We start from the raw sequence: 15705 nt of genomic DNA, 5'->3' as shown, positions 1-15705 counted from the left end.
GGATATACGGATTGCTTAAGTGTTCCAGGGACATTTGGGAAAGAATGTGTTCTTGTGGTGTAAGCAAATACTGGGAGTCTGATTTCTGTGTTCTGTTCCCAGCAGCGTGCAGGGGTCACCCGGTGACATGTGACAAGTCAGTTCCGTGTCAGAATCCTAACGTCCCTGTCTGTGAAATGAACATAAGAGGGGCGAACTTCACGTTGGTGAATCGTTCAACAGTTTGCTGGGAACCAGCTTGCTCTAGTGACCTAGAAAAACCATGCACTGTGGTGCAGGCTGACCTCATTTCTATTTTTGGCTTTAGCGCTGACTCAGTGAGAAACTTGCAGAACTCAGCGAATCTGGCTCTCGGCCTCCATGCGTTCCATGGTTAAAATGAGAATTATAAAGTCTTCTCTGCACTGGGTCTCATAGCGATAGAGCCAAATACTAATGAAGTTCTAAAAATATGCCACCAAATACATGGGAAGGCTCTTACATCGATGCACCTCTCACACGTCCTTCCGATGTCCTATTAGGTTATCTGGGGAGACACAACTCGGTGTTCATGTATTTTTTTCAGCCAGCTCTTGGCAGTTCAGTTCTATTCTGTTTCAGGTAGAATTTTCCCACATCCGAGTAGTAGCGAGGAGGTGGGCACGATGACGGAGCATCTCTATGGTCAGCGCTCTCTGTGGTTGGAGCCCACGGTTCATTATGTTTCAGTGTTAAGAATGAATATATTTCAGTAGCTTTCCATGTGAACAGGTGTTGGTCTGAGAACGCTTTCCTTTGCCGGCTGTCCCAGTTCTCGGGAGGAGGAGCCAGCCGTGTCGAATCCTGTGCCGAGGGCTCTGGGCACGTTAGCATTTGCTCCTCTGGGTGGAGTCTCTGGACGCTGCTGTCCTGAGGGCTGTGCCAGGCTGCACAGCTTAGTTTTCTTGAATCCCTTTACCATTTCATTGTGTCTTCTCGAGTTAGCACTCATCTGCACATTTGCTCACAAGCTGCTTCTGGACTCCCGACTTCCACTTCCAGCTGATCCTGCGGTCCACGGAGGGGGGGCGGCGGTGGAAGTCCCAAGCTCAGAGCCCCATTCTGCGCTTCTAAAAATGCAACAGGTGCTGAATTTGCCAGCAATGCCAGGACCGGCCAGTGGTGTGGAGAGAAGGGCAGATCCTAGACCCCTTGCCCTGTTTCCCTCCGTCTGTACGACGGTGAAACTTTCCAGTAACTCTCGGGGACCTGCTCTTCTGGGGGTAAAATGCTTATGTTGTGTACCGTATAGCTCGCCTGTTTAGTTTTGCTTTGGGCCGATATGACTGAGAAAGTACTGGGTGCTAAGTAATCCACAGGACCGTCTGCTTTTTCAAGTCAGCTGGCGATGGCTGTTTCATCTGCACCCTTTGTTCTGGAAGATTGCAGTGAAGTCCACGTACTGTAAAGCACACAAGTTTTCATGATTTCAGGTCGCGATTGTGGGTGATTTTATCTTGGCAGTCTGAGTGTGGCGATCTTCCTTCATTGTCGTGGCATCAGGTCACGGGCTCGCTGGTGCCTCTGGGAGAAATCCTGTTTCCGGGTCAAACATTGACGTTCTGTGTACTCTTGTGCTGGTTGTATTTTTTTTTTTAGTTTCTTGTGCTCACACGACTGAGATCGCCCTCATCGCTGCCTGTTCCCCACCTTCCAGGCTCAGTGACTCCTCTCTTTTCTTCACATACTTATTTTGTGTTCATCCTTCAAGCGCCAGCTTCGGGCTCAGAATCCCAGACATTTGGACCTTTCTTTTTCCTTTTTGAGTGTATTATGACTGCCTGCACATGCACTGAATGATAATATTTTATATTTTTATTTTATTAAAAATTTTTTAATGCTTATTTATTATTTTTGAGAGAGAGATAGAGGGCAAGCAGGGGAGCGGCAGAGAGAGAGGGAGACCGAATCTGAAGTAGGCTCCAGGCTCCGAGCTGTCAGCACAGAGCCTGACATGGGGCTCAAACTCATGAGCTGTGAGACCATGACCTGAGCCAAAGTCACATGCTTAATGGACTTAGCCACCCAGGCACCCCCCCCCCCCCCATTGAATGATAGTATTTTAAAAACAATGTTTCTTATTTCTTTTGGCTCCAAGAGCATTGACAGAGACTCTAACTAAACTTTGTGCCTTTGCAAACAAACACTTTTTAAGGACACTTTTGAAAGCCCATCGTCCGATTGTTGATTGCACAGAGAGGTCTCAGCATCTCGTGTGGAAGCTCACACCATGAGCTCTGCCTACACACCTCCTAGAAATCCGAAGGAAAACTGTGATGCTCTGCTTACAGATTCTCAGTGCCGCGCGTGCCGATAATAAGATCCCGCTAGTTGAATGACAGCATAATCAATTCGGTGAAAAAAACCCAACTAGCCATTATTTTATTTACCCGGTAAGTTATTGAGCATTTAGAATATAGAACATAGAAAGCATTGTCCCAGGTGTCAGAGGTGAACACTCCTGTGCTCAAAGAGCTTGGCACACAGTGGAGAAAACCCTCCTGGAACGGGAGTTAATTTGGAGCGTGGACCTTCAGGTGCCCGCAGGGACTTGTGCGGTGCTGGACGGTCGTGGCAGGGGTGAGTGCCGATCCCTTCCCTCCATTTCTGCCAGTGCACCTCCCTTCTGACCTGCTCCTTCTCCCCCGCAGGGCGAAAGAGGCCTCCCGGGCTTGCAGGGTGTCATCGGGTTCCCCGGGATGCAAGGACCGGAGGGGCCACAGGGGCCCCCGGGACAGAAGGTAAGCTTGGCCGTGCCACTGCGGGGAGGAGGGTGTGAGTTTAAGGTGGTCCACGTTCTTGTCACGGTGGCACTTCTGTTTGCTTGCAGGGTGACACTGGAGAACCCGGACTGCCTGGAACAAAGGGGACAAGGGTGAGTACACCTGTCACCTAAGTCCGTGAGGCTGTGGTGATGTGTGATACAGTGATGCCTCCGCTTGAGGGCCCTTCACCCCTTCTCACCTCCCAGCAGCCCTGAGGGGCACCCCCTCTGCCCCCCATCCTTGCCCGTCGATCTTCCCAGAGCTCTGACCGTGCGGGGCCGGGGCGGGGAGCTGATGTGAGCCCCCTGCTCCGACCCCCGCCCTTGTGGTGGCTTTTCCCGTCGGTTCTGTTCTTCCAGAGGGTTCTTGCACACACGGTGTGCTTTGGGGGAGGGGCGATGACATGTCTACAAGTCATGGAAGAAAAGGGCTGCCATTATCGAGAAAAGGGCGAACCTTCTCAGCGCTCACTTGGGTCTTCCTTCTTCACACTGCACTCTGGTTTTGCTCCTTCCATTCCTGGCAAATGCAAAGAGGAAGACCTCTGAAAGCACGTTCTGAAAGCAGAGAAACAGAGGCTCTGTAAACGTTTCATTCCGCTGTTCTGACACAGTCCCCGGCACCTTGGGCAGGAGGTAGAGGAGATGGCCCCGGGGGTGCCCGTGACAGAGCAGATCCAGACTTCCACTGGGAAGGACTGGGCTGCCCCCCTACCCCCCACCAGTGAACCGAGTTCTCTTACAAATGCTTCTTCCCAGCAGTTTGCGATTTTAATGTAAATTGTGTCTATATTTATATACACGTAACTTGTATACGTATACTACGTATATAACGTGCATGTTTACATACACACTATACACATAATAAAGAATATATTTTACCTACAAATCACAAAGTGTGGAATGAGGACAGGGTTATTTTGTGGCTGTGCAGCCTTGGTCTTAGAAGTACAGTAAAACCTTGGTTTGTGAGCATAATTCCTTCTGGAAACACACTTGTCATCCAAAGCACTCGTGTATCAAAGTGGATTTCAAGAACCACAGGCTCAGTTGTGATCATGTGACGTTCGGTGTCACGAAGGACTCGTATTGCAAGACACCGCTCGTTTATCAAGTTAAAATGTATTAGAGGTGTTTGCTCGTCTTGTGGAACCCTCGCAGAACCAGTGACTTGCAAGCCAAGGTTTTGCTGTAATTAGCGTCAGCTTTTGGCATAGAGTTGCTGCTTCCGGGCGCCGGGCCCTCAGCTGCCTGCCCCCAGAATGCAGTGTGTGCTTAGGGTGGATGTTCTGAGCCCCAGCGACACGGGTGTGACACCCTCAGCCAAGTGGGTGTGGTGGGAGGAGATGAGGGTCCCCCCGACTCACTGCACTCTCTCATTTCCATCCTTACAGGGACCCCCAGGAGCATCAGGTTACCCAGGAAACCCAGGACTTCCTGTATGTATCTAACTTCCTGTATGCTTCCTTAAGGAGACTTCTGATGTGCGTGACCCCACCATCATGTGATCCTCTGTTCTGGCTACTTTTCACTTTGTTAATTGCAGGGTATTCCCGGCCAAGATGGCCCCCCCGGTCCTCCAGGTATCCCTGGATGCAATGGAACAAAGGTAAATTTGGAACACAGACCCTTCCTCCCGTGCTCTGGTTACCCGACTCATGTTGAGAAGTCCTATGACACGGTTTTCGCTGCCACAGATGGAAAGCTGTTCGCCTTAAAGTGTCCTTTAATTGATGAGGAAATCAGTTTCCCCATATTTAATATTCACAAAAGACAAAGCTGTGCCTTTTTTGTGGACTCTTATCCTGCGATTGCTATAAACACTAAATTTCTTGCCTCTAATCTGTTGCTGAAGCAAATAAGGAAATGTTATTATTATCCCTTGTCCCTATCCGTTATATTCTCATGTGTATTTCTCCTGTCACCAAGTAGCACTGAGCAGGGTAGCTGCCAACAGGTAATTGTTAGGGGGTCCCAACAAGTGAAGGATCTGTGAAGGGAAGGACAGAGTACCTGGTGTGGGTGTCTGGGAGGATGTGCTGTGTGCCTGGCCACACACCCGAGTGACTTTCTGCTGTCCCCTCAGGGCGAGCCAGGGCCTCTGGGGCCTCCGGGTTTGCCTGGATTCACTGGAAATCCCGTGAGTATAGCATCGTTTCTTTCTTCCGTTATGATTCTTCTCTTCTTGGGGCACCTGGGTGGCTCAGTCAGTTAAGTGTCCCGACTTCAGCTCAGATCATGATCTCGCGGTTCATGGGTTCAAGCCCCATGTCGGGCTCTGGGCTGACAGCTCAGAGCCTGGAGCCTGCTTCCTATTCCATGCCTCCCTCTCTCTCTGCCCCTCTCTTACTTGCACACTCCCACTATCTTTCTCAAATATAAACAAACATTAAAAAATATTTGAAAAAAAATTCTCTTCTTCACTTTCTTTCCCTTTTTTTTTTTTGCACTTCTGTCCTAATGCTAATGCTGTTTTGAGAGAAACAAAACTAATACCAGCCTTTTCTCTTATAGGGACCACCAGGGTTACCAGGAATGAAGGTACGTACTTACACTCGACTGGGTTCATCACGGGTGCCTACATAGAGCAGATGCTGTAGACACAGCTTTACTGTATGTCCTTGGGTCAACTGGTGGCCTGGTAATGCGTTTGTCTAAACCCTGCTCTGTTCAAAGAGTGTCTGAGTCATAGGCACAAACTTAAATTTTGGGAGGTAAACTTGAGACACCAGGGGCAGTTTCTGAATCGGAAATAAGCAGAAACAGGGAGCATGGTGCGATGTGAGTGATGTGAGTCCAGTCCAGATTAATTGTCTGTGTAGACAGACTGGGTGACACTCCTCTTCCAGAGCCGTGGGCAGAAATACTCAGACTGTTACTGTGTTTAATCTCTGTGGTTTCACTTGAATACCACCATCTTGTTCTGTGGCCTGTGATCTGGAGACACTGTCTTATAAGTTCTATAATTCCTGCAGGAAGACCCCAATTACTTTAGGTGAGACCCTTGGTGTCCTGCCCACCCCCCTTATTCAGAGCCAAACCATGGGCTTCGTCAGCTTGATTGTCCCTGTGTCAGGGTGGCCCTGGACCCTCTGCACATGGTGAGGAGGAGAAGCCCTGAGCCCCTCCTGCTGCGGCGTCCAGAATAACGGGTCCCTGTCCTTCATCCACACTTGCACCTTGAGCAAGCTCGGAGTGAATCCGTGCAGGTGCTCAGCTCTGTCCCAGCCCCTCCAGCATTCTTCTCTGGGACTGGGGTTGGGGGGGGCAAAAGGAACCTGGCCCACGGGTCCTGCCCAGACAGGTGGGTGGTGATGTGGCCGGGGGCTGTGGTCACACCGAGATGACTCAAAGCATGTGCCCACTCCCCGCCCCCCTGTGTGCTGCAGAGCAGTTTGGGGGGCAGGGGCATCTGGGTGTTGAGAGCAGCCCTGTAAAAGGACAAGTTCTGGTTTTTTTTTCAACAGCCACACTGCAGACAACCACATATCCGAAAGAGGTGGAGTGTCCCTGTGTCCCTGTGTCCCTGAGAAAACCTGAGAAATAGAATCCTCATGATAGTCCTGTATTTTAGTCGGGGCTCTGCAGAGAAGCAGAACCAGTAGGGTGTGTGTGTGGAGTGTGTGTTTGCACACGTACAGGCACAGACGTACATCCTGGTAGAGGGGTTTACTTTAAGGAATTGCAAGATTGTGGGGGCCTGGAGAGTCCAGAATCCGCAGCAGAACAGCCTGGAGGCCTGGGGAAGAGCCAGGGTCCCAGTTCAAAGACTGTCTGGAGACAGAATTTCCTCTTCTTGGGGGAGGCCAGGGTTTTTGTTTTTGTTTTTTTTCCCTTCCTCTTGAGGCCTTCAGCTGATTGGACGAGGCCCACCCACATTAAGAAGAATAATTCATTTTACTCAGAGGCTTCTGATGTGAATGGTTATCTTATCTTAAAAATACCTTCCCAGGGACATCCAGACTGGGGCTTAACTGAACATCTGGGTACTGTGGCCTGGCCAAGCAGACACATGAAATCACAGCCTGTTTTATACAGATGCTCATCCTGGGTCTGTTTGTGAAAGATAAGCCTTATCGCATGAGAACAGACGGAGCCTCAGCCCTGATCTGCGCTCTGTCTTCAGGCGTGGGGCATGGCCACGCACAAGCGGGGGGCTCCTCGTGTGACGCCTCCACATCCAGTCCTGGCGCAGCCGAGTCCAGCTAAGCGTGGCGCTTGACGCTGGCCATGGAGGCAGTGGCAGTGAATGTGGCGAACGTGGACGTGGCCAGTGCGCGTGTTTCAAGCGTAGACGGGCTCTCAATCCCAGACACGGGCTGATTCGGCACCACTAACGCTCGCCTCTCACGCAACGGGTTCTCGGTTTCTATGATGTCAGTTTTCATGACTTTCTTTCCTTTTTTTGCTCGCCCCCTAGGGGGATCCAGGTGAAATAATTGGCCACGTGCCTGGGACCCTGTTGAAAGGCGAAAGAGGATTTCCCGGACTCCCAGGAGCACCAGTAAGCGTTTGCTAAATCACTACAAGCACATGCAGTGTCTCTTCCTGGCTCCCATCTGATTCTCGCGTTTTCACTAAATTGCAGGGCTCGCCGGGACTGCCAGGGCTGCAAGGTCCTGTCGGCCCCCCAGGATTTACCGGACCACCAGTAAGTTTGGGGGAGGATGTCTCTTGGAGTCGCTCATTCAGTGAACAACACTGTGTTTGTGAAAATAAATCCGATTTCTTGAAACCTTTACAGCGTCGCGATCTCTCTTAATTTGGATCGGGAGAGAGAGCTTCTTGGGAAGATGCGTGGCTGGCACTTGGGGTCCCTGGGGAAAACCATGGCAGCCGTAGTGCAGGCCAGGTCGTCCCCCACACACGGCACCCTCGCCGGTGGAGGGGCTGGGGGGCTGCCGATGATACTGTGGCTGGAGGAGGCCGAGCTCAGAGCTGGACAAGGCAGCCTGTGCCCTGCCCGCGGACGCATAGGAGCAGTCATCCCAGAGGGCCCGGCTTCGCGGGCGGCTGTGGACACAGACCAGGCGGCGGCGGGGACTGCGCCGTGCTTGTGATAAAGGGCGAGCACCCGAGACAGCCCCCCGGAGGCTCCGCTCCCTGCCAGCCTCCTGCACAGCCCGTGATTCCCAGGAGGAGGGCCCATGTCCCCCACTCGTACCGTTTGGGAGCACGAGACACTTGGCAGTAACAACACTTCCCTACTTGTCAAGTGCCTTGTGCCCTGGCGATGAGTAATGCACCGCGGTGTGCCGTCCTCGCCCGCCTGCCTGCCGGTCCTTCGGGCCTTTCGGGTTCGCCTCCCGCCCTCCCTCCCTCCTCCCTCCTCTCTCCTCCCTCCCTCCTCCTCTCTTTCTCCCTCCCTCCCTCCCTCCTTCCCTCCCTCCCTCCTCCTCTCTTTCTCTCTCTTTCCCTCCTCCTCTTTCTCCCCTCCTCCTCCCTCCCTTCCTTCCTCCCTCCCTTCCTTCCTCTCTCCCTCCTTCCTCCCTTCCTTCCTTCCTCCCTCCTCCTTCCTTCTTCCTCCATCTCTCCCTTCTCCTTGCCTCCCTTCCTTCTCCCTCCTTCTTTCCTCCTCCTCTCTCTCCCTCCCTCCTCCTCCTCCCCCTCCCCTCCCTCCTCCTCCATCCCTCCTTCCTTCCTCCTCCTCTCCCTCCTCTCTCCTTCCTTCCTCCTCCTTCTTTCCTCCTCTTCCTCTCTCCTTCCTTCCTTCTTTCCTTCTTCCTTCCCTCCCACCCTCCTCCCTCCCTTTCTTCTTCCCTCCCTTTGACCCTTCCTTCCTTCCTTTCTTCCAAATCCAGCAACTCTAATGTCCATTCTTGCGAAAGTAACCTCTTTTATATTCTTGCAAATAAATGGACTCATTTTTGTGAAAGAGAATGACTAGGCTTTTTTTTTTAATGATTAAAAAGCATTCTGAAATTTTGCTGCAAACGCAGGAAGGTTTTTACTTCACTACAGTCTATGCACTTGAAGAAATCATTCAACTTTTTAAGATAAGTAGTTATATCCAAAGTGGACAAACGTGATGTTATTTCCGACCTGGAAACCCCAGGGCTCTCAGAGAGTTTGGCTGATAATTTAAGTCATCACCTGTTAGCCGGGCACATTGTTGGGTCAGTGGATTTCATGGGGAAGTGCCTAAGATTCTGAGGTGTTTCCATCCCTGGTAATTATTGTCCTGGACTAATTCCTAGTTATTTTCAAAATTTTATAGATCCGAAGCACAGGAATAAAATTTAAATATTTAACAAATATCATATTAATCATGGGAATCTTAAGATAACCTCATTAAAAAGCATTTAAAGCTTACCAGGGTTATGAATGATATTTAATTAAAATGCTCTTTTTTACAGGGCCCTCCAGGTCCTCCTGGCCCTCCAGGTGAAAAGGTAAATATATTTTTCATTTGAATTTCTTCAGCATTTGTATAAGACTACCACAAAATCACCATAACTCGCTGTTTAGTCTCTATAAACAGTTTGAGAAAGTGATTTTTTTTGTCTCTATTTAACATCTGTCTACCCAACTGCCCATGTATCCGTATACCCATCCCTCTATCTATCCGTCATCCATCCATCCATCATCTGTCCATCTGTCTGCCTGTCCACCCATCCATCCATCTATCCACTCATCCATTTCCATCTATCCATCCATCTATCCATCCATCTGCCTGTCTGTTCATCTGTCTATCAATCATCTGTCTATCTCTCTGTCTGTCTGTCTGATCTATCCATCTGTTCTGTCTTTCCTTTCACCAGTCCCTTACTTTGGAATCATTGATCTTTCCTTTAGTTTTCTATAGTCACATTTTATTTTATTTTATTTTATTTTATTTTATTTTTAATTTATTTTTGAGACAGAGAGAAACAGAGCATGAACGGGGGAGGGGCAGAGAGAGAGGGAGACACAGAATTGGAAGCAGGCTCCAGGCTCTGAGCGATCAGCCCAGAGCCCGACGCAGGGCTCGAACTCACGGACCGCGAGATCGTGACCTGAGCTGAAGTCGGACGCTTAACCAACTGAGCCACCCAGGCGCCCCTATAGTCACATTTTAAAAACCTTAAATTAAAAAAAAAAAAGGTTTTATAGAATTCTTTTTCAAGAATACTTTAAAAAGCGTTTTTAATAGCCACTGAATACCGCAGGACACAACTTTGTGGAAAATGTTATGATACTTGTTGGAAGCAGCTCCTGCCTTGACCCCACCTTATCATTACATTTTGTGTGATTTTGAGCAAAGTGGACAACTCAAATAACGGAAGCCTAATTTTTAATCAACAGGGGCAAATGGGCTTAAGTTTCCAAGGCCCAAAGGGCGACAAGGTGAGTACACGTGGCTCTGGACTGTTGTCACGTTTATTTTTTATTTTTTTTTAACTTATTTATTTATTTTGAGAGACAGTGGGAGCGGAAGAGAGGGTGAGAGAGAGAATCCCAAGTAGGCTCCTTGCTGTCAGCACAGTGCCTGATGTGGGACTCACACTCACGCCCATGAGATCATGACCCGAGCTGAAATCAAGAGTCGGATGTTCAAGCAACTGAGGCCCCCAGGCGTCCCATGGAGTGTCGTTATGTTTAAAATCACAGTTGTAGGGATGATAGAATTTTAGCCTCTGGACCTCCTCTTGGACCTTCCCAACCGCAGTTCCCCTATTCTGCATGTTCTTGAATTTATTAGTGTTTTCCTTAAAATGCATGGCTAGAAGTCACTGAGGTTTTCTACGTGTGGTCTGACCAGCAGAGAATACAAGGCCATTCTAGTTCTAGTTCCCTGTGCGTTGAATTCAATCAGAATGTTCCCAGGCAGTGATAAAGCCAGACCCAGACTTTATTATAAAAGAGGCACATTTAGGACTTGGACGTTAGTAGCACAGCTATACTAAACCCTGCAGAGATGGAAGGCCGTCATACGAGTCGGGAGAGGCAGGGAGGCAGAGACTGGAGCAGGGGAGAAGGGAGGCCAGCGGTGGCTCCCTGATCCTCCAGTGATCTCTCCACCAGTTTCCCTGAGTCAGACTAGCCACATGGGCACCAGCCAAGTGGGGATTCCGGGCCTGTGGCAGCACCTGCCACGGGGCCCACGTTCTTCTCCATCGGAGCCCAAGTCGGTGTAGAGACCACCACCGGTGGGCGCCAGGTGCACCAGAGGGCTGGGCAGGTCTGGGCTGACCTGCGGCCTCCATGTTTCACCCCAGATTTGGTCCAGTCTTTCCATAAACCTCCGAGGAAGGTGACCCCGCAAATTGAATGTTTTGGATCTCATTCATCGTGAGATGACTGGGATTCTCTGTACTTCTAGTTGTGTCCAGCTGTCAGAGTTCCCGAGGGAGAACATTCCCGATGGTTCCCTTCCTTTTCGTGCCCCTAAAGATACGTCCTTTCCTCTCAGGCTGCGTTAGCAGTCTGTGACCCTTCCCTCCGTGCCCTCAAAATGCGGGAGGACAGCCTCTGTGTCCTGCTACGTATGCATGTACCGCAGAAGTGCATGTGCGGTCCTCACGTATGCACGCGTGCAGAGATGTCTCATAGATGTTCAGGTTCCGTTCCTATTACCTGAGGTAGCGGCTTTCCTGACCCCTGAGAGGTGAGAGTCTCCTGGCTTCGTGTCCTTAATGTACCATCTACCTACTGACACTGCATTTTGTGCTGAGACGGGGATAGATTAGAACAGAGTATGATTACCTTTTTGAAAACCGGATGTTCTGTTTTGCCTCACCAGGGTGACCAAGGGGTCAGTGGGCCCCCGGGGGTTCCAGGACAAGCTCAGGTTCAAGAAAAAGGAGACTTTGCCACTAAAGGAGAGAAGGTAGGAGATGGACTTTCTTAGGTGAATGCCGGCTTTCGAATTTGGGACAAATTGGAGGGATGCAGAGAAAACAGGTTTATAGATTGTCCGTCCCACAAAATATGAGCATAGGGGGAGCAGAGGCAGCTGAACTGGGTTGGGGCAAGGCTGAGCTCCACGTGGGGGCTTCTTAGATGCACCAGGTTGAGGCCAGGCTGGGTCTGCAGCAGGGACAGAGGCTGAGGGTGAGGGCGGAGGGTCCCAGCTGCCGTGGATCGAGCATAATGACGTGGTCTTCCTAAAGCCACACCCTTCTGGGAGTTAGGACACGAACACGGGAGACCAAAGAGAATTTCCTTGTTGACGTATCGGGAAAAGGCATTGTTTTCCTTTTCCATGTTCAGTGTGGTGTGTCAAGATCAATACAACCGTTAATCCTGATGGCTCACTCTCTTGCTCTCTTTTTAAAACTTCTTTTAGGGTCAGAAAGGTGAACCTGGATTTCAGGTAAGGCCCACATTCCTATTTGTTTATCATCATTTTGTGGGAACGTTCACGACGTGTTGGGTTGAAGTTATGAATTTCTTCACCTTCAGTATAATATCGACTCAATTTAATATTTTACTTAAATGTCCTAATGAATTTTTCTGTTCTTTCAAGGGAATGCCAGGGGTTGGAGAGAAAGGGGAGCCCGGAAAGCCAGGGCCCCGAGTAAGTGCCTCCCAAGTCCTTCTGTTCCTGACTGTAAACTCATTCTCCTCCCTTTCCTAGAATCCCAGACTTACAGAAACACGAGTTGAAGAGGTCTGTCCTCTCCGGAAGGGCTTTCTCGAAGCCCTTGTAGCAGGAAGGATGAGGCCGCCTCCACCTGAAAATCCCCCCCGGCAAGGCTGAGGCCTCCCACCACAGAGAGCTGGGGCTGGGGGGCTCTCTGGACAGCCACCCGCCTGCTGGCTTCTCACTGAAAGCCCCCAGTCCTCTTGCTCGGAGTGCTGGGTGCTCTTTTTGGCTGCCTCCTGAGCCTGCTCGGGGCTCCGCCCGGAGCCCAGACTGCATGGCTTAGATGTGAGGTGTTCCGATGCTTCCCACCCCTGAATCCTGGGGACGGGAGACCCACCCGCTTGTAGCGGCCTGAGCCCGTCCTGCTCTTACCCTGAAAATGATGCGTGCAGACCCCCATTAAAACGAGTCCTCTGCCTACCTGCCACTGGCCCCTTGCCATTCAGAAAACCTCTCTGCTGTTAGCTCTGTCGCCAAATGTAATGGTTATCTTGGGAGATTTGGGGCTACTCCGGCTCCGTTTTCTAAAAACTGGAAAGTCCTCTTTGGCTGTCACTCCACAGTTATTCTCTGTATACCGCATTACTCATTAGAGTGGTGTGGGCAGCTAGCTCACGGAGGGGTTCAGAGCCTTGGTGTTAGAGCGTATTTATTGTTATTTTTATGAAATTCTAACGTCTAAATCTTTATTGTACAGGGAAAACCTGGCAAAGATGGCGAAAAAGGAGAAAAAGGGAGTCCAGTAAGCATTTCTCTGTAATTTTCTTTCTTTCTTTCTTTCTTTCTTTCTTTCTTTCTTTCTTTCTTTCTTTCTTTCTTTCTTTCGAAAGGGAAAGACTTTTTTTTATTTAAGAAAATTTGTTTTGATGTATTTTTGAGAGAGAGAGAGACAGAGTGTGAGCTGGGGAGGGTCACAGAGAGAGAGATACAGAATCTGAAGCAGGCTCCAGGCTCCGAGCTGTCAGCACAGAGCCCGACGTGGGGCTCGAACCCACGAACTGTGAAATGATGACCTGAGCTGAAGTTGGATGCCCAACTGACTGAGCCACCCAGACGCCCCGAGACTTTTTTTTTAAATGTTTATTTATTTTTGAGACAGAGAGGCAGAGCACAAGGGGGGAGAGGCAGAGAGAGAGGGAGACCCAGAATCCGAAGCAGGCTCCAGGCTCTGAACTGTCAGCACAGAGCCCGACTCAGGGCTGGAACCCACAAACTGCGAGATCATGACCTCAGCTGAAGCCAGACGCCTAACAGCCTGAGCCCCCCAGGTGCCCCCGTATTTCTCTGTAATTCTTAAGAACAAACTGTTGCCCTTGTTTGCTCATTGCTGTTCTCCATGTTTCACTTCAGGGGTTCCCAGGTGACGCAGGGTACCCAGGACTCCCCGGACGAGAAGGTTTCAAGGTAAGTGGTGACACTACTTGGAGCTTTACCTTACTTTGTAGTTCAGCCCAGAAGTTGTTCGTAGTGTAAAGGACTGTGGACTCAAATAATAAAAAATATTTACCTTCCCTACGAGCAAATCACAACTTAATTTTGTGGTTTTATTTGTGTGTGTGATTTGAAAAAAATTTAAAAAAAATTTTTATTCAAAAAATTTTTTTTATTTATTTCTTTAAGGTTTATTTATTTTGACAGAGAGCGTGTGAGTGGAGGAAGGGCAGAGAGGGATAGGGAGAGAGAGAATCCCAAGCAGGCTCTGAGCTGTCAGCACAGAGCCCGACGTGGGGCTCCAACCCATGAACCATGAGATCATGACCTGGGCCAAAGTCAGGTGCTCAATGGATCAAGCCACCCAGGCACCCCTGTGTATGATTCTTTTTAAAAGAACATAAAATGTTCCACTCATTCAAGTTTTTATGCCTTATTTTTGGTAATAGATGAATTTTATCTGGCTACAAAACAGCTGAAAAGGCAGAAAGAGTGAAGAAAAGAAAGCTTATCTGATGTTTCTGTTCCCCTCTCAGAAACGGAGTGCACCATTGCCCCGTGTATCCACACGCACACACCTTGTAAAACCACGCCCTGTGTGTGCACAATGGCCCTGTGTGTACACACACGTACGCCCTGTAAAATAGTAATGTGTGACGCCTCTTGGCCTCCTTGCTTAGTGATACGACGCGGGTAAGGATGTCTGCACGCACGGCCACATGGGAATGTACTCTGTGCCCAGGCCTTCTGCATGGCATCTGGGTCACACCCACGTGGGGATGGGTACAAGTATCTGTGCTCACTTGTCTGCTCGTTTCCATGTCACAGATTGCTACAAGTGTAATTTGGGGGGGTCAATGTTTACACTCTCTTTTTTGAAAGTTTTGCCACAGGCCACCAAATTGCTCCTGAAAAAGAACAGCCATCTGTCTGGGGCCCTTTTTTGTTTTTTGTTTTTTTTGGCAACTGCTTGCTATCAAACCTTAAAAAATATTTGTCAGTGTGGTAGGCAGAAAACTATAACATAAATCTCTGCTGAAGTAAGAAGTAGTTTGGAAATATTTCTAGTGGTGACTCATAGACCAGGGAGCAGACCTCACGGTTCGTTCACGAAAGCCAAGGAAAAGGGAAGTAAAGGAAAAATCCTTTACTGATACTGTAACTTTTTTTTAAAAAAGTCAAATCTTGTAGATTTTAAAAGGTAAATCCGTTTAGAATATATTAGCTAAGATATTTTTTAAGTCCCAAAGATGTTTCTAAAGCCTCTTCTCGTATTCAGATAAGAAAAGTCAAAACATTGAATTCTGGTTTACTCCTACGTTTATTGCCTTGGTTGAAAGGGGAAAACTACATGAAGGGACTATGTGCAGATCTTAGGACTTTTAAAGATACTATTATGATGGCTTACATAAAAACATTAGATACAACAGGATTAATTTTGTTGAGTTTGTCTTCTTATATGAGTGAAATTAAGCCTCCGAGTGACCAGAATTTATCCCCCCCCCCAACGTTTTCAGGTAATGCTGGGTTTTAAGGAGAGAGGCGAAACCATAAATATCCTTTTACAAGGACTCCGAGGCAGCCTCGGACAACCTTTCGCCTAAAAATCTCTAATAAAATGATTTCTTTAAGAAAATACATTGAGAAATCAAAAGCTTCCATTGCATTTCATTTTATTGAAAGACCACCACATTCTGACTCAACTCACGGTGGCTCTATGCGAGTTGCCCAAGGGAGCGTGCAACCAACCGAACACAGCAAACGTTGTGAGCGCCTTCGTCCTGTCAATAATTGCGCTCCCGGTTATGATTTGTAGAAATCCTTATTTCCACGCAGCACGCTGCACAAAGCAGAGTGAAGTGCATTCGTGTTTGTTATGACAGGTCCGGAGCACTTGAAGGTCCGTCCTCACGGTGAGGAAAAT

The 15705-nt window shown here is 49.1% G+C and overlaps 1 protein-coding gene across 2 annotated transcripts in view; it reads left to right on the top strand.

Moving 5' to 3' along the window:
• COL4A1 (collagen type IV alpha 1 chain) overlaps positions 1 to 15705 on the top strand; it is a 153063-nt gene that overhangs the window by 88109 nt on the left and 49249 nt on the right. For both annotated transcript variants that reach the window (XM_027065218.2, XM_053217827.1), the window contains exons 3-17: positions 2670 to 2759; positions 2849 to 2893; positions 4177 to 4221; positions 4329 to 4391; positions 4869 to 4922; positions 5297 to 5323; positions 7203 to 7286; positions 7371 to 7433; positions 9139 to 9174; positions 10067 to 10108; positions 11505 to 11591; positions 12051 to 12077; positions 12231 to 12281; positions 13048 to 13092; positions 13701 to 13754. In XM_027065218.2, the coding sequence (XP_026921019.2) occupies positions 2670 to 2759; positions 2849 to 2893; positions 4177 to 4221; positions 4329 to 4391; positions 4869 to 4922; positions 5297 to 5323; positions 7203 to 7286; positions 7371 to 7433; positions 9139 to 9174; positions 10067 to 10108; positions 11505 to 11591; positions 12051 to 12077; positions 12231 to 12281; positions 13048 to 13092; positions 13701 to 13754 (813 nt within the window). The remainder of the gene's footprint in view (positions 1 to 2669; positions 2760 to 2848; positions 2894 to 4176; positions 4222 to 4328; positions 4392 to 4868; positions 4923 to 5296; positions 5324 to 7202; positions 7287 to 7370; positions 7434 to 9138; positions 9175 to 10066; positions 10109 to 11504; positions 11592 to 12050; positions 12078 to 12230; positions 12282 to 13047; positions 13093 to 13700; positions 13755 to 15705) is intronic.

Source organism: Acinonyx jubatus, chromosome A1, assembly GCF_027475565.1.
Source record: "Acinonyx jubatus isolate Ajub_Pintada_27869175 chromosome A1, VMU_Ajub_asm_v1.0, whole genome shotgun sequence".
NCBI lineage: Eukaryota > Metazoa > Chordata > Mammalia > Carnivora > Felidae > Acinonyx > Acinonyx jubatus.
This window is presented reverse-complemented; position numbering and strand designations above follow the sequence as displayed.